General features: G+C 55.3%; 1 protein-coding gene across 1 annotated transcript in view; it reads right to left on the bottom strand.

Moving 5' to 3' along the window:
* The window catches only part of NEK6 (NIMA related kinase 6), a 90074-nt gene that overhangs the window by 21957 nt on the left and 44671 nt on the right, over positions 1 to 23446 (bottom strand). The window contains exons 2-7 of the mRNA XM_075560481.1: positions 21981 to 22099; positions 9487 to 9627; positions 7730 to 7792; positions 6143 to 6253; positions 1331 to 1439; positions 112 to 219 (exon numbers count right to left, since the gene is read on the bottom strand). Of these exons, the coding sequence (XP_075416596.1) occupies positions 112 to 219; positions 1331 to 1439; positions 6143 to 6253; positions 7730 to 7792; positions 9487 to 9627; positions 21981 to 22070 (622 nt within the window). The 5' untranslated portion in view covers positions 22071 to 22099. The remainder of the gene's footprint in view (positions 1 to 111; positions 220 to 1330; positions 1440 to 6142; positions 6254 to 7729; positions 7793 to 9486; positions 9628 to 21980; positions 22100 to 23446) is intronic.

The following is a 23446-nucleotide window of genomic DNA, read 5'->3' as shown; positions in this document are numbered from 1 at the left end:
CAGAAGCAGTGTTCCGCCCGCAATGGGGGTGGCAGGGCACAGCGGGAGAATGCCGGAATCCCCCGCGGGACCACTGGGGGGCGCTGTTGGGGCACAGCTGGCTCCGCTTACCTAGGGAATGGGCTGCGGTGGTCTCAGAGCTGAAGAAGCGGCCCAGGCCCAGGTCACCGAGCTTCACCACGCCCGTGGCTGTGATGAACACATTGGCTGGCTTGATGTCTGTCGGGGAAGGAGCAGGGGTTGGTGGGGGCCATGGAGGTTGGGGTCGGGGGGCCTGGAGGAAGGAAAAGGCCTGGTGGCCCGGGAGAGCTAGGAGAGCAGGGCAAGGGAACGCCCTGCCCTGGCTCTCCTGCATGGGGCCTCCGGGAGCTTACCTTCCTGGGTGAGCCTCAGTTTCTGTCTGTATAAAACAGTGGTTCTCAACCTTCCCAATGCCGCGGCATTTTAATACAGTTCCTCACGTGGTGGTGACCCCCCAACCATAAACTTATTTTCGTTACTACTTCATCACTATCATTTTGCTACTGTGATGAATTGGGTGACCCCTTTGGAAGGGTCGTTCAACCCCCCAACGGTCGAGACTCACAGGTTGAGAACCACTGGCATACAGGGTCTACCGCTACCTACTTTCCCAGGGCAGCTGGAGATCTGTGAGGGGATTAACCACTTTCTTTTATTATGTGGTGCCTAGAATAGTATGTAGCACATAGTGGGCACTCATACAGTATTTGTGTGAACAGATAAAATCCTCAAGCTGTGGTAAAGGCAGGACCTCACACACAGGAGACACTGAGAAATACAGATGGAAGGAATGAGGGAACGGGTGAATGAATGATTGAGGAGTCCATGGAGTGAACTCCGCCAAGTACCCAGAACACTGCTTGGCACCCAGCAGGCGCTCCGACCAGGCAGCTCCTTCCAAACCTCCCAGGGATGAAGACAACTTTTGGAAACAGTCTTTGGTCAGTGTCTCTGTTTTCCAGGCAACTCCTACTAAGACTTCAAAACCCATAGGGAAAGCTCCCTTCTGGGGGAGGCTTCCTCTGACCTCCACGTAGAGCTGTAGCCATCCTGTAACTGCCATGCCTGACTGACCGTGTCTCCAGCCACCCCTCAGGCCCTGCTGCTGCACCCTCTCTGTGCTGGGTGTCAGGGACAGGAGATGCTGGGCAAGCAGGGGCATGAGGGGTGTGCATACAGTCAGGCCTGGCACCTCACAGCTGGGCCCTCTCTGGCTCCACTCCAGACAGGCAAGATTAGCGCCCTCCGGGGGGAACACAGGCTGGCCTGTGCCTGTCCGGCGGGGTGGGGGTGGCGGGGCAGCACGTACCTCGGTGCATGACGCGGCGCGAGTGCATGTGCTCCACGGCACTGCACAGCTGCACGAAGTACTTCCACACTGTCCGCTCGGGGATGAGCCGCTTCTGCTTCTTAAAGAACTGGTGGGGAGGGCACCACACAGACAGACAGACAGACAGGCAGGCAGGCTTAGGTGAGAGGCTATGAGGGCAGGGTGCAGTAGGCACTGACACCATCTTGTCTCTAGCAGGCAGCCTGGCACGTGGCCCAGAGAGTGGTCAGGTTGTTGCCCAAACAATGGATGCAGGAACCTGAGTGGTCACGCCTCTGCCTCGGTCCCATTCTCCCCGTGGACCACCCACCCACGCCCCAGCCCACAGTGTGCACCCCGCACCCCCAGGTGGGTGCTGTGCCCCAGCCTGCCAGACGAGGTGTCCAGGATGGGGATCCCGAATGGATGCCTGGAAGGTGGTCTTCAGTCACACTTTTTCTAGACTCCTCTGGGCAAATGCCTGTCTTCCATCTCCCCCCCCCCCAAACTCTCTGGCACAGAGCTGACTGGGGTAGACTCTCTCTGGCCTGGCCCAGGAGGTGGGCACCATGCCACATTCCTAGGTTACACCATGACTTCAGGGTCCTGCCACCAACTCCCCCCCCCCTTGGCGCCAGAAACCCCAGAGCAGCGTGGGTGTTTTCGACGTGGCAAGAATCTGCCATGAGAGGGTCTCCTATCACCAGACCCCACTTCTGCAGGCACCCCATCTACCTCACTGCCCAGAAACAACACACTCCATACTCCAGAGACATAAACACATCAAAACAGGATGCTCTCAAGCGACACGTCACATGAGGTCCTGAAGGGGTAACAGGAACGTGTCCTTGTCCCCAGCTTTCCACAAGGGCTTCTAGCTGCCAGGACTGGAGCTGGGGGCTGGGTCTGCAGTGAGCAGAAGGGCCAGCCTGGCCAGGACACCAGTGAGCTTGGTAAGAGGCTTCGGTCCAGGGACTGCCCATTCAGATCAATCCCTTTTCTCAAAGCAGCCAGAGGTGAGACTGGGCTCATGTGTCAGGGCGGCTGCTCTGACAGGTTCCAGTGTTGTGGTCAGGGAAGATGGGGACCGACCAGGATGCCCTCACCACCTGGGCAAGAGGGTGTGGGGTGCAAGAGACAACATGAGCTCCCGTTTGCTGAGCACTGGGTGTGTGCCAGGCACTGTGCCAACCCCTCCATCTGAAGGACTGTACCCATCTTACAGACGAAGAAACTGAGGGCCACACAGTAGCTAGTACTGGCGTCAGGGTGGCATCACAGCTCAGTCCCAGGTCTTCTGAAAGAAACTCGGGGGGCAGAACGGAGCTCAGAGGGGCTCAGGAAGCAGCCCTGAGAGCCCAACCTGGAGTCCCTGGCTGGTGGCAAAGCCTTGGGAGAGCCTCCACTTTGGGAAAGATACCTCGAGAGGGACCACCCAGGCTCCCAATATGGACTCCCCACCCCAGGGCGCCCCCAGGCCTACAGGGTGGGTTGGAGCCTGGATCCTGTTTACATTCCTCAGTGGGTTAATCCCCATGATGGCATTTTAGGGGAGGGGGTACGTGTGGCTTTAAGTGGTGATTTTCTAAATGTCACATCCTACAAGCACTGCCTGACATTTAGCAGGAAGGCATTGAGTCTCTGGTGGCTTCCGGGAGCAGCAGCTCCGGCTTTAGCATCCTCATACACAGCGCTGGGACTAAGGCCATGGACCTGGAGATGGGCTGGTCCAGCCTGGCATGCTAGTGACCACACAGAGGGCAGCTGGGCCCTGGCCACACCTGTTCCACTGGAAGCCCAAGAGCACTGGGAGTGAGAAAGAAGCAGGAAACTAAGCTCCTGCCAAGTGCAAGAGACTGTGCTGGGCACATGAGAGATGAGGAAACCCAGCCACAGGCTGCTGCTCAAGGGTGGGCTTGATGAGCCTGGGGGCTTGCCACCACCCAGCCTGGCCTCCCCTGCTTGCTAGGGGACTGGCTCTGCTGAGCTTGGCACAGGCACAGAAGCAAGAAAGGTGAGGAAGGAGGGGAGGGCTCCTGAATCAGGACGGCATGAGGAGCCGGAGCCAGGGAGTCCGGCCCGGAATCCCAGTCAGATCCAGTTGGCCCACCCAGCCCTGACTTACAGGGACTGACTTGAACCCAGGGCCCAGGAGGAGGCACCTAGCCCTCTCAGTCCCAGGCCAGGCACAAGGGGACACCGAACACTCATGTGCCGCCTCCTTTCTTTAAAAAGGCAAAGAGCTTCTACCAGGCCCTGCCATTCCCACAATGACTAGTCTTGAGACAGAGTGGAAACTGAGGCATGGGGAAGGGCGTGGGGAGGACTTGACCAGGACAGTCTACCATCAAAGGAGCCCTGGTTGTGTTGTCAGGTAAGTGCTGGACCAAAAGTTCAGGGGTACAAGCCCACCAGTGGCTCTGTGAGAGAAGGGAGAAGCTGTCTGCGCCCATAAAGAATCACAAAGTAGCACTGACTGATTAAAAAAGAAAGAATTAACAAGGTCCTGGAAACCGGGTATAGCGTAGGGCAGTGGGTTTGCGTTTCAGGTCTGGTGGTGCCTGGTGGAGCAGCGGGTTAAGCACCACACTGCTAACCCCAAGATCAGTGGCTTGTATCCACCAGCCGCTCCCTGGGAGAAAGATAAGGCAGCTAGCTAGCTCCTCTGAAGATGTACAGTCTTGGAAAGCCTGTGGTGTCTTTCTGCGCGGTCTATGGGTGTGCTGTGGGTCGGAATCACTCGATGGCAGCGGGGTTTGGGGTTTGGTCTGATTCCAGCCCCAGAAGGGTGTCAGATGTGTGTCATGGCTGAGAGTGTGCTCTGCCCAACCTGGGAGACACTTCCTGTCCCCTCCCGCCTCCTTCTATGGGCCCAGCATTGCCCGCTGAGACAGGAGCTGCATTCTTAGTGCTGGGAGACTTCCTCATGCCTCTGGCTCCTTCCCCATTGCCGCTAGCCACTCACCCAGGCACCCACTCTTTATTTTCCCACCGTGGGCCTTAGGGAGCATCTTGCTGACGTTGCGGCCATGTTTTGAGTGCTGAGCCTGGACCTAGAGGTGCTGCCTGAGCCCATTGCCCTTGCCTGGTACCCGGCTCCTCCTTTCCCTACCCCCTCTCCTCCCCTCATGCTGCTAATGGACACACTTCTTGGGGGGCTCCTGGGGACTTCACACCCTCTGGCTCTGGCACAAGGAGACCTGGTGGCATAGTCACTCACTATGCAGAGTGGGAGAAAGACCAGGCTTCCTGCTCCAGGAAGATTTACAGCTTTGGAAACTCATGGGGGCGGGGAGGGGGCGGGCGGTGGCGGGGAGGGGGTTGTTCTATTTGCCCTACAGGGTCACTACAAGTCAGAATTGACTCAATGGCAGTGAGGTTTGTTCGGGAGGGGAGTCGGTTCTTGCTAAGCTGCCATGGCCCACAGGTTCAGCTCCGTGTCACCTCCTCTGGGAAGCTCCCCTGACTCTCACAGACCTGGCTCAGCTCTGCCTGTGCTTCACGCAGCTCATTCATGGGGCTGCCTACCCACTGAAACACGAGCTCTGGGTAGGCCTCATGCCAGCAGACCCAGGGATCTTGGTACAGACTGGCATGGAGTGGGCACGCGATGCATGTATACTCAGCGGGAGAATATGTGAAGGAGAAACAAGTGAAGGGGGGAGTGTGGGGAAAGAGGAACTGAGACATGATATACCACATCTGTTCCCACTAGGGATCTGTGTGAAGATTAACATCTCTGCAAACGCATTAATATGTCAACGAAAATATAAAAGCAGGTGATAACAGCTCAAGTAATGACGCTTCCCAACGATGCCCGTATTCCTTGGAGCCAAATTTCAGAAGAGCAAGAGTGAGCAATTGCTCACTCTCCAGTGCCTGGTGGAAAAGACAGAGAACCCTCTCCCGGCCCATTTCCAAGAGTAACTGGGACTAGGGGTGGGTGGGGCTGAGGGTGGTCCAGGCTTGCTGGGACCTGCCAGAAGGGCCCGTGATGGTGCCCAGAGACACGGTCCAGGCCAGCAGGGTGTGAGGGCCGTGAGGAAGGAGTTGGGAGTGAGGCTGGGGCTGGACCTGGGGTCAGGCAGCGGGCTCAACCTCTCTGAGGATAGTGTGGCAGTGTGTGCTTGGTCTGGTCACAGCCTACAACAGACACAATGAATCCAGCTTCACCTGGGGCGGGGAGCAATGTGGGTCGCCATGGGTGCAGAACAAGAGCCAGACTTGGGGCTGAGCTGCAAGTGAGGCCTGGCAAGCTGCCCAACCTCTCTGAGAGCCCCAGCTTAGCCAAGCCTGAGAAATGGTAATGTCCCCCAGGGCTGGCAGGGCCTTGGGGGAGATCAGCTTGGGTCTGGTGTCCATTAGGGGTCCCAGGCTGGAAAACAGGACCATGTCACAGACACGACTCTGTCCTCACCTTGCTGGGAACTTGCTGGAAAATCTGCTAACCTCACTGGGCTCAATTTTGTGTAAAATTGAGCCATTGTGTAAAATGGACCCAGGCGTCTCCCCAGACTCCAAGGCTGGCGCCCAACTAAGGCTGAGGTGCCGTCCTTGATGGGAGAAGCGGCTCATGGGCAGGCTAAGCTGGTGGAGGACGGCCAAAGGGTGGTCTTCTCAGTGTGCCTGGCTCCTTCTCCATGCCACCTGCCTGTGGTAGCCAGCATCTAGCAAGCATCGTTGCCTTTGTGTATAGAGCAGCTTCTTTGGGGTGGAGCTTCCTGAGGCTGATGGGTAGGGCCAGGCACACTCTCCAGTGGCACCTAGGGACAGAGCCTGGGAGGGCATTCCTGGGCCTCCTGGCCCCCTCACCTTGATCATCTGCGAGAGGTCACCGGCATCAGCCAGCTCCAGCACGATGTTCAGCTCGTTGTCCTCGATGAATGAGTCCAGATACTTGATGATGTTTGGATGGTTCAGTTGCTGCCCACAGAGAGAGGGGGAGGCGGCACCTGTCACAGACTGCACAGCCCCGGTGTCTGCCCCGGGCTGCTGGCACTCCATCACAGGGCCCTGGCATTTGCTGGAGAGAGTGCTGGGTGCTTGGGGGACAGACCTGCCCTTGGGAGTCAGGTAGATCTAGGTGGCATTGGGAAAGCCATTTTGCATCTCTGAGTCTGTTTCCTTAGCTATAAAACAGGCAAGCTGTTTTGAAGAGTGCCTGTGAGGATCAGCTAGGCAGCTGCCGGGAAGATGTCCAGGAACGACTGGCCCAGACTGCACAGAGCGTGGTAGACACCTGGAAATCCCCACCCAGGCCCCTCAAGGGAGGTGGGGCCCACGCTGCTCTGTCCCGGGCTCAGCATGTGGCCTCTTCCTTCTTTCTCCTCACTCTTACACAATCGCTGGCCTGCCTTGTGGAATCCTGGCAGGAGAGCGTCCATGACGAACCCGTGCGCTAAGCCCATGTGTCTGCTGAAGTTGCTGCTGGGGAGCCGGGACACCAGGGAGGCAGCCCGCGAGTGTCAGCTCCAGCCCACAGGGCCAGGTCAGTCTGTACTCCAGGAGGCAGCGGTGCCGCTCTCAGAGTTCCCAAGAGCATGGGCAGGTCCCAGAGCTGGCCCTGACTTCAGGTTGTTAAATGTCAGCATTTGAAGGCTCTTTTTCTAGCTGTAATAGTTAGTGAAGGATCCCGCTTTTGGGCCTCCAGCTTCGCCCCCGTGACATCCTGTCCTGGCTCTGACACTCCTCTAGTGGCTCCCCTTGGTCCCCGCCTTCCAGTTCCTTGTCCTGAGGCCACCACAATCTGGTCTACCAGCCTCTCCAGTCTTCCCCCTCCCCGCACTGTTTGGTTTCCTGCAGCAGACTCATCTCAGCCTTCTAGATGGTTCCAGGACAGGCTCTGGCAGGTCTCCCCCTTGGGCTCCCTGGCCCACGTCAGCCCAGACAGTCAGTGTGTGCTTCCCAGCCGCTCCTCAGCCTGGAGTCCACAGAGCCAGTGACCAGGCCTGAGAACTCAGAATAGGGCCACCTGCTCATCTGAAATTCTGCAGCCCTGCTGTGGGCAGCCCCACTTCACCATCAGCTACTCAGCAAACCGGGTGTGTTTGTGGGGCGGGAAGAGGATGCCACGTGAGTACCTTCCATGTGCCCTCTTTAGATATTTCATTTAATCCTCTCGGTCCTCCCAGACCCTACGAACGATGGGAACCAGAGGTTCAGAGAAGCGATGGGCACGTAGCTAGTAATTGAAGACTTTAGGATTTGAACTGAGGCCCCCATGCCGCCCCAAAGCTCGCCCTTTCCTCCACTCCCAGACTGCTCCATGGACATGGTGCCGTCCCGTACGGGAGCCCTTTCTGAACTTCATGGGGGCTCCGCTGGACATGACACAGCCAGGCCTGCAGCTGAGGTCCCTCAGAGGAAAGGAAGGGGAGCCGCTGGGCCCCGGACACTCACCTTCAGGAGGCCAATCTCTTTGACGCAGTCCTGCCTTGCCTTAGCGTCCATCATCTCAAATATCTGAGGAGGGAGGAAGAGAGAAACCGAGCAGTTAAAGCACAGAAATCCTCCCCTCCCATCTCCTCAGCCAGGGCGAATGCCGATCACACACTGAACCCCGGCTGCGAGCCCCGAGGCACGGCATTGCCCCAGCTCACAGCGGAGGAGGCGAAGCCCAGAGAAGTCAAGTTGCTTAGTGAGTCACAAAGGGGCAGGCCAGGAAGCTCGCTCGGAGCCTCAGGTTTTACTTCTGTACGTGGGGACAGTAGTAGCTCAACCTCACAGGGGAGTCTTGGAGATTGAGTAAGAAGATGTGAGTCCAGCACCAACATAGGGTCCTTGGCCCCTTCACACATATGAAACCCCCCGTCATGGAGTCGATGCTGGTTTATAGTTACCTGGCAGGACAGAGTAAGCCTGCTCCTGGGGTTTCCTAGACTGTAAATCTTTCCAAGAGCAGACAGCCCTGTCTTTCTCCTGCAGAGTAGCTGGTGGGTTTGAACCGCTGACCTTGTGGTTAGCAGCCTGGCACCTGACCCACTGTGCCACCAGGGCCACCAAAAACCTAAACCAAACCCACTGCCATTGAGTCTTAGCAACCTTATAGGGCAGGGTAGAATCGCCTCTGTGGGTTTCTGAGACTGACTCCTAATGGGTGTCGAAAGCTTCGCCTGTCTCCTGCAGAACAGCTGGTGGGTTTGAACCGCTGACCTTGCAGTTAATGCTTAGCTGTCAGCACCACCAGGGTGAAAGTGCTCATTAATCGTGCTCCCTCCAGCACATTCTGACTTGCAGCTCAAACAAAAGGTAGACAGGAGGGCAGCTTCCTCACGAACCAGTCAACCGAGAGCCCCCTTGGAAGATGAAGAGCAGTGAGTGGGGGGGCCTTCCATGGAGGGAGGGCCAAGGGGTCCCCCAGCCTGCCGGGGCCAGCAGAAGTCACGTGTGGCATCCAGATCAGCAAGCTGGCCTCTGCCTGCCCCATCCCTGACATCATCTGCACTGCCTCCCCTTTCCTGGGCACCCTGGGCTCAGGCTGTTAATCTCCTTCTTTAAGGACAAATGAGCAAATTGAGGGATGCAGGCAGCTTTGCCAGAGGGTTTAAAGCCATTTTCCTGCAGCAAATGGGCCCGGTGGCTCTTGCTGAACTGCTTCTTAGCCTTAGTTGGCTGCTTCAGACGTCTTCCTCGGCCTGGGAGGGAGAGGCACGGAGGTTGCTGGGAACCGGAGGCGCAGTGTGCATCCAGGCGAGAGGGAGGCTGGTTGACTCTCGCCACCTCTTTAACTCACTCTGTGGCCTTTGGCGAAATACTTTACCTTGGGGTAGAGATCCCAACCCCAGGGTGACTGTCTCTGTACCAGGAGGCTACCTGGAGAACGCTCCTGTACAAGCCAGCATACAGCAGGAGCTCAGCTGTGATCACTTCTCCTTTACAGCATGGGTAGAGCCCTGGGGGCATAGCAGTTATGTGTTGGGCTGCTAACTGCAAGGTCAGCAGTTTGAAACCACCAGCTGCTTCCTGGGAGAAAGATGGGCTTTCTACTCCCATGAAGAAACTCCCAGTGGGGAGTTGGCCCTGTCACTATGAGTTGGCATTGATTTGATGCCAGGGGCTTGGTTTTCTGGATTGTGGTAAGCAAGGGAAGGGCCACCCACTGAGATACCAGCGCCTGTTCTCCATGTGGCTTTGCCCACATGGGCCCGTTGGCTCACCTGCACCTTCTTCAGCGCCACGGTCTTCCTGTCCAGCAAGCAGGTGGCCTTGTACACCTCACTGAACTGCCCACGGCCTATCTTCTTCTCGATCTGGAAGTCAGCCAGCGAGCAGCGAAAGGACGGGGTGGCAGGATGCCTCTGCAGGGGCAATAAGGGAGGTGAGGGCCTGCACCTGGGCACGCTGACTCCCCCACAACCACCCAAGGTGGAGGAGGGCCTTTCAGACCCAGTCCTTCGAGCTCCTTTATTCACCTGGTCCCATGGACTCCCCACGACACGCCCCCTGTAGCAGAGAATGAAGCTGAGGACCTCCTGCATGGCACTGTTACCCTCTCTAGTGAGTCTTTTTCTGCCCCCGGAGGCTGGCACTCTGCAACCCATGGCCAGGTCGACTGCCCAGATAAGCAGGGACGCCTGGACAGGGTCAAGGATGCAGAGTGACCGACAGCAGGGGCTCACCAGACCCTCAGCCCAGCTCTTTGGTCTCCACCCTCTGATGCCCACCCCTCAGGTGGCCATCTTTCATCTCAAGAGAGGAGGAAGCTGAGACCCAGTTGGACTCCTTGACTTGGCTGGACATTGCAGCCCTACATCCTGAGCCCTGTCCTCCAGACAAACTGCCCCTTCTCTCCTGAAATGAGGACACAGAGATTTCAGGGTGACCTGGCAGGGCCAGCATTGAAACCCAGGGATGAAACTGCCAGGTGAGGGGACAAGTGGCCACACACCCCCTCCCCCTGGCCCTACAGCACATGCATGAACACGCTTTCAGAACAGAGTGGGAGGGGCGCCCACAGCAGGCCCTGGCCAGAGGAAAGGGAAGGAGAGAGGGTGGGCAGGAAGGCCAGGTGTTTCTTGTTGTGACACCATCTGACAGATGAGGAAACTGAGGCCCGGGGCCCAGCCCTCCCTGTGGCTCACTGTTCCAGGCAATTCCAGGCAAGCTTCCCTGATGGTTTGGGGCAGTCTCCCCTCCCAGGAGCACCTGGACTCTCTTGGGCTATCGCCCCAACTCTCCACTCTCAGTCAGGAGTCCCCCACACTAGAGACCACCAGCTAGATGGTCTTCACAATCAGTACACAGAAATGCTTGTTCAGTTCTGTTTGCGGGGCGGGGAATGGCAGGAAACAAAGTGTCCCACTAAAGCAGGGGCCAGCAGATCCAGGGATGAGGCTGCACAGTGGGGTCCTTCCTTAGCCTCAATACAGACCTCAACCAGTACCACCTGGAAAGAACCTTTAAAATCACAGGGGATGCGGGGCTCAGTGCGTGGGGCCTCCCAACCCTCACAGGACTGCTGGGAGGATCACAGGAGAGAGCAACGGAAATAACTTCCCAGGACACAGTAGGTGCTCAGCAGCTGCTGCAGGCATGGGCAGGGCAGAGATGCCATGGAGCCCCTGAGTGGCCAGTTCCTGGATCCCTGTCCCCCAGCCTTCTGGTGCCTTGCCGCTCTGTGCCAACCAAGTCCCAAGCCTTAGTGTGGGCTTACCTGCCAGGCATCTTGGCAGCCCGAGTCTTACAGCCCTGCGGCCAAGCTTCCTCCACCCCCAGCCAACATCAGAGCTGGCTCGACCTTGACTTGGAAGTCCCTTGAGGCACAGTTACCTGCACATGGATGATCTGAAGCCACTCCCTTTATGTGAAAGAGGAAGATGAAGATGGACTCGCCATGTGTCCAGGAGGGGAGGTTCTCTCTGTTATCCTGGTTACACGGAGCCCACTGAGGAAGAGCAGGCCTGTTTCGCGCTTACTATGTGCTGCGCATGGTGCGTGTTTGCCAAGCACCACTTGGGGAGTCTGGGAGGGAACAGCCTTGCTATTCCCATTTCTAGAAACCCAGGTTTGGGAGGGGGTCAGTGAATTACTCCAGGTGCCACTGCGAGGCATTGGCGGAGCTGGGAGCTGAACCGCAGGCCTGGAGGTGGCTCCAGCCTGAGCCCTTTGCTCTCTTACCTGAGTTTTGCTCCCAAGTCAGAGTCTGCTTTTCCGTCAAGACCCCCCCACTAGCCAGGCCTGCCACTTCCCGAGCCTGCTACCACTTGTCCCCCCCCCCCACTGTGCTTGGGAATAGCTGTGGAGTGACACAGTGTATTTAATTTTAGGGACACCCAGATCAACAGGCACAACACAACCCAAAGACAGTGTTCTAAACCATTGATTCCCAAACTTGTTTGGCCTATTGACCCCTTTCCGGAAAAACAAAACAAAACTCTTCATCCTCCTGACAAAAACATTTGTATTATAGCCCACAATTCAGGATAAAGTGTAGGTATCCACTTTTGCAGCTCACCTGGATCATTCAGCATCCCCAGTAAGTGGTTGAGATAGTTAAGGTTTTTTATGCCAACCTGGCCGATAAACACAGGTGAGATTAACTGAAGGATAGAGAGGTAAATGGCTCAGTGAACCTCGCCTTTCTAGTTCTCGGGTCTCTTGCTTTCTTCAGGGTGCAGCTGCCTTAGCCAGTCCCACTTCCTGCAAGATACCCCCGAGGAGAAGCCACATGGGCCTGCCCCGATGCAGCCCTGGGTGCTGGAGCAGCCCTGTGGAGACCCCTGCCAGCGCTGAGATGCTTACACACTCACTGATTCGACTTTCCTCCTGCAGTCGGCATCATTGCGTGTGTTTTGTGAGATGGAGGAGGGCTTTGTGGATTGGTGTCGGACATAAGGGTTAATGTTGGACTTGTGGGCTTGGGCAGCACTGGGCTGGGCTGCTTTCTTCGTGTACACTTACTCTTTATATAAAACTCTCTCTGATACATATGAGTTTCTGTGGATTTGTTTCCCGCGTTTACCCAGACTAACAGAGAGGCACTGCCTACTTTGTAACAGTTCGGAATCTACTGTAGGCAGTAGCAGCTGGGGTCTGCTATGCTCAGGAGTGGCCACCTAGCGTGTAACTATTGTTTCTCCCTTCCCAGAAGAAATAAGCGATGAAGATAGAAAGACACGGAGAAACAATTAGTCTAGTGGACTACTGGACCACGCAAACATCATTCTCCATGACTCTGAGACCAGAAGAACTAGATGGTGCCTGGCTACCACCACCAACTGCTCTAAGAGGGATCACAACATTAGGAGATACTGGGAAGAGTGGGGGGAAAATAGACCAACACTCAAAATTTTATAAAGACCAGGCTTACTGGTTGAGGGAGACTGGCAGGACCCCCAGCCCCTAACTTCCCCCAAGATTATGGACCTCAGTCACCTTTCGGTCTGGAATTGAATTTACTCCAATGGCTTGATTTTGAGCCAAACAATTGAGAGGTCTTTAAAGGGAACAATAGCACTAGTCAGGCGCACGCACCTTAGAATGAGCAGCGTTTGTGATCAAGAGGCAGCATTTTCCCAAAGAGGAAGTTGGGAAGGGTGAGGAAAGGAGAAGTGTTATGGACCTGAGAGAGGATGTGGGGTACAGATGGCACATGCCAGGCACTGCAGTGAAAAAGAGAAAACGAATGGCATGGGTGTGAATTGAACTCAAGTTTAAAGTGTGTGTGTGTGTGTGTGTGTGTGTAAGTGCTCTTAAAACAGCCTGGAGCCCAGCGTGGGACCCTGACTCAGCGACTTTCCCTTCTGAAAGCAGCCCGAGCCACAGGTTTGCATGGCAAGCCCAGGTACCTTTCTCGGCACAGGATGAATAAGAGGCGTCCATGAACATGACAACAAGCAGCCCCAGCGGCCGGGCTACAGAATCAGTGACTTCAATCTTGTGAAGCATGGACTGCCAAACCCATTTGATCAATAAGGAAACATGGGTCACGTGGCTAGTGGAGGGGCAGCTGGGGCTGGAGCCCCTCCTTTGTGCCAAGTCTGTACTCTTAACCACACAGCTGTGCTGCCATGTGACAGGAGGAGGGGCCCGCCATGCCCTCTCGGGGCCTCAGTTTCCCCCCTGGCACAGTGAAGGGTTTGGAGGATGTGATGTCCAGGGGTCCTGGGAGGGGGAGGCTGTCCACAATCCTGCCACTCACTGCTCACCCCATGGATTTGCCCGGGAGGCTTCATGCCCACCTCACAGCAGGGGGCAGAGCTCCTGCTGATGTGGGTGACATCACAGCTGGCACCCTGCAACTTCAGCAGCACATCTGCATATGGGATGACCCGGATTTGCATTTCCTGTCACAATCCATTGGACCTAATTAAAGGAAGGCTCTGTGGTGAGGGCAGGTTCTGGAGGCAGCATCGCGGCATGCACAGGGTCGGCGTCGGGGCATCGAGTACAGGCCGCGCGGGCTCGGGGGCAGTCACTGCCCTCGCAGGGGCTGGGGTGAGGCTCTGTTCCCAGGGTGGTGGTAGGGGGACGTACTGGTCAGGTGGAGGGCACCTGAGGACACTGGGATTTCTGGGCACCGCCACTGGAGCCAGCACAGTCCTGGCCTGATGGAACTGAGGGGCTCGGAGCGGACAGGGGAAACTTGCTCTGTCCTTGAATGCCGGGTCTCCCTGAGCTACTGCCTCAAGGCCCGTGTCTCCTCCTGGCCAGCCTCTCCCATGCTCTGCTCTTGTCCTTGCAGCTGAGTTGACCTGAGCCCATCACATCATTGCGGTAACACCGGGGGGAGGGGGGCCATGGCAGGAGCTCCAGGGTTTCCAAGGCTCCCAGGAGAGGATGCTGGTGAGAAGTCTGGGCAAGCCCGGGCTGCCAGGAGCTTGAGGGTTCAGTGAGAGAACGCAGGGAGGCCCCCGATCGGCTCCATCGACAGTGGCTCCAGTAATAACAGGTGCTCTAACACACTGACCACCTTTCAGATAACTGGTCAACGCGTGCTTACTGGGCCCTGCTATTCCCAGACCCTGTGTGGGCTCTTGGGAGATACGACGCCGAACCTCTGCTCTGGCTCCAAGAGTTAACACGCTGGAGCCCTGACGCATGGGTTCCAAACCAGGCCCTGACGCTTTCTGGCTGTGGACCTTGGGCACACCTTTCTGGGCCTTGGTTTCCTCACCTGCATAATGGAGACAATGAGAGTGTCCCCCTCAGAGGGCTGCTGGGAAGAAGTGTCCCTCCTCAGAGGGGAGCCTGGCACAGAAGTAACACAGGACAGTTGTGGTGGTTACTACTGGACTCAGCATGGAAGTGCCTGTGGAAGGGGCATAGGACCGCCTCTCCCTCCTCGGGGCCTGGCCCTGAGTAGAGAGGGTGTGTACAGCACCCAGCCTGGTGCAGTGCCTGGCCCAGGGAACACACTCAGGGAGTTCTCATCTGTGGCCATAACCACCCCCATCCACCCACCCCTGCTGAGGTCTGCTGTCTAGAAGGGGACATAGGAAGGTAGCGGGTGGACTTGCACATGTGCAGAAGGGAAGTGGCCAATGGCCTCATCATCGACGATCTCATTACTATCATCATAGCATCATCTTTCCTGGTACTGGCTATCACCTCTTATCATCATCAGCATGTCATCCACCTTGTGACCATCCAGGTCATCTGCACAGACCATCTAGGCCTGCTCGTCACGGGGCAGCACTGGACAGCAGGTCCACCTTGGGTCCTGCCTAGGAGCTGGGCTACAGGACCATCTGTCCTCATCATCCCCCTCCCCCGGGGTTTTGATCCCAAAGGAAGAGGTGAGGGGGGAACTGGGGCCTGAGGGAGAAACAGGGACATGGACCCTGTGCATTGTGCCTAGCTAGGGCTGAAGCCTGGAGCTGTCCAGGAGAGGACACCCTAGATCAGAGCGAGGAGGTCTCTGACAGCAGGAGAGGTCTGCCAACCCAGAGGGCAGGAGGTGGCCAAGGTTTTTAAGCCACTTCCACCCCAACCCCACCCTCCCCCAAATTCCAAGGGGGACATACTCGGAGTTCTTGGACCATCTCAGGACAGCCCTAACCCCTGCAAAAAGTCCAGGGACGCTTCTCGAGTCAGGGAGAATTAGGTTACAACACTGCCCCGCCCTCCTGCCCCCCATTGTAGTAATCTGAGTTTAAAACATTTGAACCACAATAAACCTCACTCATCCACAAATCCTTAAAAAAAAAAAAAACAACAAAAAAACCCCAAACAGAAGCATAACAAGACACATTAAAAGAAGAAAAAATGCATTCGCCCAATTAATTTTCTGAAATCTCATTAAAAAATTTAGCCTGACTAAGTCAGACTTCTGACCTGAATTTTAATCATCTTTACACTGGATGGGCCTTTTTCTTTCTGATATTTGCAATGCATCATTAATTTTAAGGCAACCATTTCTATGATTTTAAGAAGCTCCCTTCATCAGGATGACATTTCCTGTAAACGAATTTCACCTTCAAAGACATCTGACACTGTGCAGAGAACTTGGAAGGGATTAAGTGCATGTGTATTCGGTGCCGTGGTTTAAATCTGCACGCACACAGGAAGGGCATAATTTACAGAGCCCATACTGCCAGACTCTTACAAGGCCATCCCTGCTCAGCTCCTCCCTGTCTGGCTGGTTTCAAACCAAGAGCCAATCTGTCCTTTCGCAGACCTGGAGGTAAGATGTCCAACCGTTCAGCCACATCGAAACCCAAACCCGCAGCCTCTGAGCTGGCTCTAACTCCTGAGCCCAGAGTATTAGAGAAGAGAACTGAGCTCCGTGGTACTTTCTGGGCAGGGGACTTCAGGAAGGTCATCAGACTTTTCTTCCGCAGTGCCGCTGGGTGGACTCAAACCTCCCATCTTTCAGTTAGTCCTTGAGTGCAAGCTGTTCCTGCCAGCCAGGGGCCTGTGCAGCCTCACAGACCTGCATCATTCCTGACTCGGGGGCAGAATGGGCACCTTCCTCATCGCAGCCTCCTCGCCTGCAAGCAGAGGGAAGGAGACCTGGGAACTGGCAGAAAAACCGAGCGAGACGAGTGCCAGGCGCCATCCTCTTCCTCCCGCCATCACGACCCTGGTCTCAGTTCCTAAGTGTCCCCTGGGCTGGATGGGCCATCCACTCATGGGGACAGAGAGCAGGACTCCTGCTCCTGAAAACCGAACCTAAAATACTTGGCTGCCCTGGCTCCTCCCACAGGACACTGCTCTGAGGAAGCTGAGCATAAACACACGGACAAGAGAATACGGCCCAAGCTCTAATGGCCGGCAGGGCAAAGGCGTGAAGAGCAAACCATCAGGAGGCCTAGACACCATGCCGGGGGTGGGGGGTGAGGGGGGGGGATGCATCCTTGACGCCTCCCTCTTTCTCGGTTCCTCCAGGTGCCAAGTGCAGCTGACCTTACCCTGAGAAGTTTCTGGATCTTTGCTCCTTATGTCCAGCCCCATAGCTGGAGGCTCATTTAAGGCTGAGGCAGCATCTCACCTGGGGTGGCTGTAGCCACCTCTTCACCCCCCCCCCCCCAGTTCACAGTGATCTTAAGAATCCCTGGGGGTCGGGAACAATGAAGTGCCTACTTGCTAACCAGAGGTTGGCCGTTCACATTCCCCTAGGTGCCTCAGGGACGGTGACAATCTGCTCTGCAAGTTCACTGCCTTGAAGGCCCAGTAGAGTGCAGTTCTCCTCGGGGACACTTGGGGTCACCATGTGTCAGAAGCCATCCAATGGCAACTGTACAGGGAAGGGTGATCTTTTGAAAATCCAAGCCTGGGTGTGCCCCTTTGTCCACATCAACCCCCTGGTGGACTTCCTTTTAGGTTTAAATTCAATCCCAAATGTTCTAGCAGGATCTTAGGCCCTGCTGTTTCTCAGAAACACCCTGAGAGGAGGGGGCCAGCCTTCCTGGACCACAGGAATGCTTTGAGATGGGTCATGCTGGGCTCAGTTCCCGCCCCCATCTCTCCCCCAGCTGTTCTTCCTTATTGAACCCCACAGCCCATGCACCTGCCGGGCCTCCTCCTCCGCCCCGCCCCACTCAGGAGCCTCTGCCAGCCTTTCTAGGGCTTCCTCTCCCCCAGGCCCCAGCCCCAGGCAGAGCCAGCCCCTCCATCCTCTGGGCTCCCTAAGCCTCTTGTCCATCCCTCCACGATGACTTCCACCTCTCTGTGCCAATTCAGAACCACATGCAGGTTCCTCGGAAGAAAGGGCTGGAGATCTGCTCTGACACACACACACAGAGCGAGAACATCAAGAGTCCGGAGCAACTTGATGGGCGATAGTTTGGGTTTTTGGTTTTGTTTTGCTTTTCCTCTTTTAAACTTTGGTCATTAGCCCCTTTCCAACTGCCATCATTTTCATGGGAATATTTTATTTTCTTTTTAAATAAATCATTTTGGGAGGGGGGGTGCTTGTACAACTCTTATCACAATCCATACATATATTCATTGTGTCCAGCACATTTGTATATTTGTTGCCAGCATCATCATTCTCAAAACATTTTCTTTCTACTTGAGCCACTGGTATCAGCTCATTTCCCCCCTCCCTCTCCACCAACCTTCACGAACCCTTGATAATTTATTATTATTTTGTCATGTCTTACACTGTCCGACGTCTCCCTTTACCCACTTTTACAAAGTTATATGTAGACCCTTCTGATCGGTTCCCTTTCTACCCCACCTTCCCTTTACCCCCTGGTATCGTTACTCACATTATTAGTCGTGAGGGGGTTATCTGTCCTGATTCCCTGTGTTTCCACTTGCTATCTGTACCAGTGTACATCCTCTGGTCTAGCCAGATTTGTAAGGTAGAATTGGGACCATGATTATTGGGGTGGGGGAGAAGCATTAAAGAACTAGAGAATACTTGTATGTTTCATCATTGCTACACTGCACCCTGACTGGCTCGTCTCCTCCTGTGACCCTTCTGTAAGGGGATGTCCAGTTGCCTATAGATGATGGGCTCTGGGCCTCCACTCCATACTTCCCCTCATTCACAATGATATGATTTTTTTGTTCTTTGATGCCTGATACCTGATCCCTTCGACACCTTGTGATCACACAGGCTGGTGTGCTTCTTCCATGTGGGCTTTGTTGCTTCTGGGCTAGATGGCTGCTTGTTTACCTTCAAGTCTTTAAGACCCTAGATGCTATATCTTTTGATAGCCAGGCTCCATCAGCTTTCTTCACCACATTTGCTTCAGCAACTGTGTTGGGAAAGTGAGCATCATGGAATGCCAGTTTAATAGGACAAAGTGTTCTTGCATTGGGGGAGTACTTGAGTAGAGGCCCAATGCCCACCTGCTACCTTAATACTAAACCTATAAATATATGCACATAGATCTATTTCTCCATTCTCATATATAAATATATTTACATATGTACATGCCTGTATTTAGACCTCTATCAATGCCCTTTGCCTCCTAGCTTTTTCCTCTATTTCCTTTTACTTTCTTCTTGTCCCACTATCATGCTCAACCTTCATTTGGGTTTCAGTAATTCCTCTCAGTTACATTCCCCTTGATCAGGCCCTACCAGGCCTCCCACACCCTCCTCACCATGATTTGGATCCCTTGTTGTTCCCTTGTCCCTGGGTTGTCAACACAGCTTCTACTCCTCCTCACTTCACTCCCATGTCCCCTGGAACCGTCGGTCCCGTTGTTTTCTCCTCCAGATTGTTCACACAGCCTATCTTATTTAGACAGACCTCTTGTCCAACTATTATGCAGCCTTCATTTGGGTTTCAGCAATTTCTCAGTTACATTGCCCTTGATCAAGCACTGCTAGGCCTCCTGCACCCTCCTCACCATTGACTTTGGATCTGGGAAGATTTTCATGAAGATTTTCGCCTCAGCAAAGGAGACCTCACACGGCGCTTGCTGTTCCCACCCCCGGCAACACTGTGCACATTCTCTCTCTCTCTCAGTAATGCTCACAGAACCGAACTGGGCAGGTCACAAGCAGGTTTGCGAAGATTTTCCCGGTGGAAGACACGCTGGCTGGGGCCTTCTCAGGCAAGGAAGGCAAGGACTCCTCTTGCTGCCTGGGAACCCCCGTGGCTCTCAGCGGGTCAGTCAGGCCTGAGTGTCACGCGAGGAGGGAAGGGTCTGCACAAAACGGTCACAGCCCTAACACGTGGGCCCTTTAAGCTCCTTGTCTTAATTCCACTCATTCACCAGAACCCTCAACAAAAGCCACGTAGTTCCAGTCTGCCCGAGCGGGCCTGAGTTTCACAGAGGATTCTGCCGGGTTCAGCAGATACATTTCCACGTGTTCACAACTCTCCCGGATGGAGAGCTTCCTGAAATGAGCACACCACCCGCCTTGGGCATAGAAGGTTATCAAAAACCAGTTTATGAGAGTTTGCTAACCATCTTCCGACACTGGGGGTATTACCCAGCTTGGGGGTCTTTTGCTATGAAACCTGAAAATGAGACGCAGACCTTTTGAAATCCCACAAGGAGTGAGCTCCAGGGCAGCCCATGCCCTCAACCCCCCACCAGGATCTGAAGCAACATGTGGGGTTTCACTGTGCCATCCTCATGCCCCCTCTGAGACACGTGCCATGATGGCCTCTCTCTGCTGAGGAGGAAACTGAGGCTCTGTGAGGGGTTGGGGTGGGAACTAGCCCAGCCTGGCCCATCTCAAATCACTCCTGCTGCCCATCAAGGCTGGCCCCTGCCTCTGCAGGTGTTCCCAGGAAACATTGGGCCTCCTCCCACAGCAGTCACTTTGAGACACCTGACGCAGGTGAGATTCAGCTGTGATGTCTCCCCAGACGGCGTTTAAACATGGGTGCTCGGTGAGACCTGCGTGAGGAAGTCTGATGGTCTGTCACTCCACACCCCAACCCAGAGTGGTCCAGCACAATTGCTGCTCTGTGCTCCGGTTCTGCAAACCAGCCCGATGCTGCTGGGGCTGGGGCATCTTTGCCCACAGCCGCTCCCTGGGAGCTGCCCAATTACACCGCACAGTGTCATTACCCAACCTGTACGCGGAGACACCTCGGACCTTGCTGCCGGCGCATCCTAGCCTTGTTCGGGGAAATAATTACGGGGCTCTGTCCTCTGCCAAATGAGGCTGTAATTAACCCTAATTGCTTGAAATGCAACTGGCTAATTCTGAGAGATTAATCAAGGGGGATTCAATTGTTAGTGAATGACTTAATATGACAAATTGCTACATTACCTGAGGAGGCCCCACTGCCCCCAGCCATCAGTTCAATGTTCCAGCGGACTCTGGACCAAGTGGCTGCCGGCTTCGGACCTGCCTTCCCAAATTCCACCTAGCAAATGGGCCTTGCCTCCTGGCCAGGAATGGGAATAGGCTAGGGATCGCGTAGGTGCCTGTGAGCCCCCATGAACTCGTGTGAGCATCAACACGTGGACACACACACCATGTTCACCAGCTCACATAGCTAGTGTCCTGGTGTGAACCAGGGAAGGCCCCCTTCGCTGCCCCGCAGGTGAGAGTGTCGAAGGGCTTCAGTTCCATCTGCTTCCTGGCCCAGGCATCTTTGTGCAGTGCATCATCTGTGAGACTGACATGACAGTCCTGCTCAAACATGTGCAATCTCACACAACCTGAAATCCTCCCATGGGCCAGGAAGCCAGGCTCCATGAGTCTTCTCCCACCTCAGGATTCAAAACTCTGAGACGAAAAGCCCACCCTGGGCAATCCCTTGTCATACCATCCAGGCTGAGCGGGCCTAGCAAATCCTACAGGATCTGCCCCGGCTGACCTCCCAGCCCAGCTCTCTGGCTTCTCAGGGGCTTTGTATGCTGATTCCTCCAGGAAGCCTGCTCGGCTCACCTGTCTGGGTTGGTGTCCTCTGTGGCGCAGCAGGTCCCTGAACTTCTTCTTCTGCCTGAGTGCTTATCTTTCTCCCAGGAGGGCGCTCTGCGCGTACCCCAGCTTCTTTAGTTTTGCAGGTTTTCAGGGACGCCCTCCTCTGGCAGAGGCCACACCCCAGAGGAGTTCTCTGTCCTCCAAGGAGGGCCAGCCAGGAATGAAAGCCCAGCTCGGTGCGATCATGGCCACTGACCAGGTGCACACAGGTGTGCCGGCACACAGGTGGCTTCTCAACTGGCAGGGAGTGGGCATGCGGCGGGAAGACTCCCCAAAGCAGTGGCATTTACATGGAGACTTGGAGGGGGAGTGGGGGGGGAGCATTCCAGGTCTGAGGAAGAGCATATGGGAAAGCATGGGAGGCCATGGAAAGTGGCTCAGAAACCCGGATGACACCTTCAGCAAAGCTGCCCAAGGCTGCCCAGCTCTCCGAGGGCCCATGAGAGGCTGTCAGTCTTCCCCCGACAGAGACTGAACCCCGAGGGGAAGGGCTTGATCTCAATGTAAAGACTTTCCTGGCACTGAATATGCCCCGACCCTATTGTCTGTCTTTCCCCATTGCCTTCTAGAGCCTCCACACCCCACACCCCCCAGCCTAGAATCCTCTAACCAGGACTGATCCCTGCTGAAATAGATAAAGCCGGTCTGTTCACATGGAAATGCTCTGGCCTGTGACTGGCACAGAGGAGGCTTCTGGGAGTGTTGCTGAATTAAGTGAAGTCACTCGATGAGGTAGTGAGCTCCCTGTCATTGGAAGCATTCAAGAGCTTTCAGAGGAACAGGAGCCTATGGAAAGCGGCCTCGGGTGCCTGTGCTCCTCAGAAATTCTTTAGCACACTGCAGATGAAGGAAGGAGGCTCACCTGTGAGTCGGGTGTGTGTGCGGGTCCTGGGCTGTGGCAGAGGTTGCTTGGGTTCCCTCCATGGGGCATGGGGCTGGGCTGTCCTGCCATCCTGCATGCCAGCCTCACAGGAGCACAGGCTGCAAAAGAGAATGAGAGTGGTCTGGCTTTTTCATGTTAGCAGCAGTTTTATCGACACACAATTCATCTATTATACACTTTACTGGTTTGACCAGATTAAAAAGAGTTGCGCAATCATCACCACAGTCAACCTTTGAGCATTTTCTTTCTTGTGTTCATTCTTAGCTTCCCTTTCCCCCCAACCTCCCTGCCACGCCCTTACGACGCCATCGATCCAGTTACTGTCCCTTTAAGATTGAGCGTGATCTTATGCACACGCGGATTCCTTTTCTCGAAGGGATTGCATGCACCATGCTTACAGATAGGCGAGCTAAGCTACAGGAGAACCAAGTAACTTGCCCACGGACACCCCGCTCAAAAGTGGCAAGGCTAGACCTTGACCCCAGCCTGATGCCAAAGGGTATAATCTTTCACCCTGCCTCCCAGCCAGAGGAAGCACCCCTCCAGCCCAAGACTTTCCCAGCTGGGGGTTGGTTGAAGGTGGGGCCAAATGGGGCCACAGCCCAGCTGCTGCTGGTACCCTGGCACCCTGACCATGGTTGTCACCCTCAACAATCTGACGTGGAGCTGCAGTGTGCCAGGAACACCGTTAACTCTGTTCAGCCTCACAGCCAGCTAGGAGACAGTGCGGTGTTCTACTGAACCTACAGATGAGGACACGTAGGCACAGAGAGGTTAGGTGACCTGCCTGCGCTCACTCCAGCAAGCTGGCCCCATAGTCTGTGCTTTCAACCACCTCGCCACAGCTGTGGTGTCTATTGAACACCTGCTGGATGCCAGGCACAGGCTTCACCCCCTGGAGGAGGTAAATGCCCTTATGGTACACCAAGACTATTCATGCCCTACTTCCTGAATCTGCTAGCTTCTAAGGCCCAGGGGGGTGAGGGTGGCAGATGCACTGTCATACAAGTGGAAGAGGGGGACAGGAGAGTAGGCTGGCGGGATGGGTTGTGCAGACGACTTGTCGTGCCATTGCTGGATTTAAACAGGGAGGACAGGCCACAAGCCAAAGGATGCAGGCAGCTTCTGTAGCTGGAAAAGTCAAGGAAACTAGACTAGAGCCTCCCCAAAGCAACACTGCTCCTTGGACACCTGGATTTTAACCCAGCGCCACATGTGGTGGGCCTCTAACTTATTCAACTGCAATAGTAATAATAAATACATGCTTGAAACCACTGAGTTGGTGCTGGCTTGCCGGATGTACCATCTCAAGTGCTAGACTAGAGATCCTTTCTCTGTCCACCACCCAATCCTCCCTCGTCCTGAGGGGACTTTCCTCCTCTGCCTGTGCCCCCCACCCCACCCCATTGAGGCAGGCCTGATGTTGGGTGGCCCAGAGACAGACC

Source organism: Tenrec ecaudatus, chromosome 10 (assembly GCF_050624435.1).
Source record: "Tenrec ecaudatus isolate mTenEca1 chromosome 10, mTenEca1.hap1, whole genome shotgun sequence".
In the NCBI taxonomy this organism is placed as follows: Eukaryota; Metazoa; Chordata; class Mammalia; order Afrosoricida; family Tenrecidae; genus Tenrec; species Tenrec ecaudatus.
This window is presented reverse-complemented; position numbering and strand designations above follow the sequence as displayed.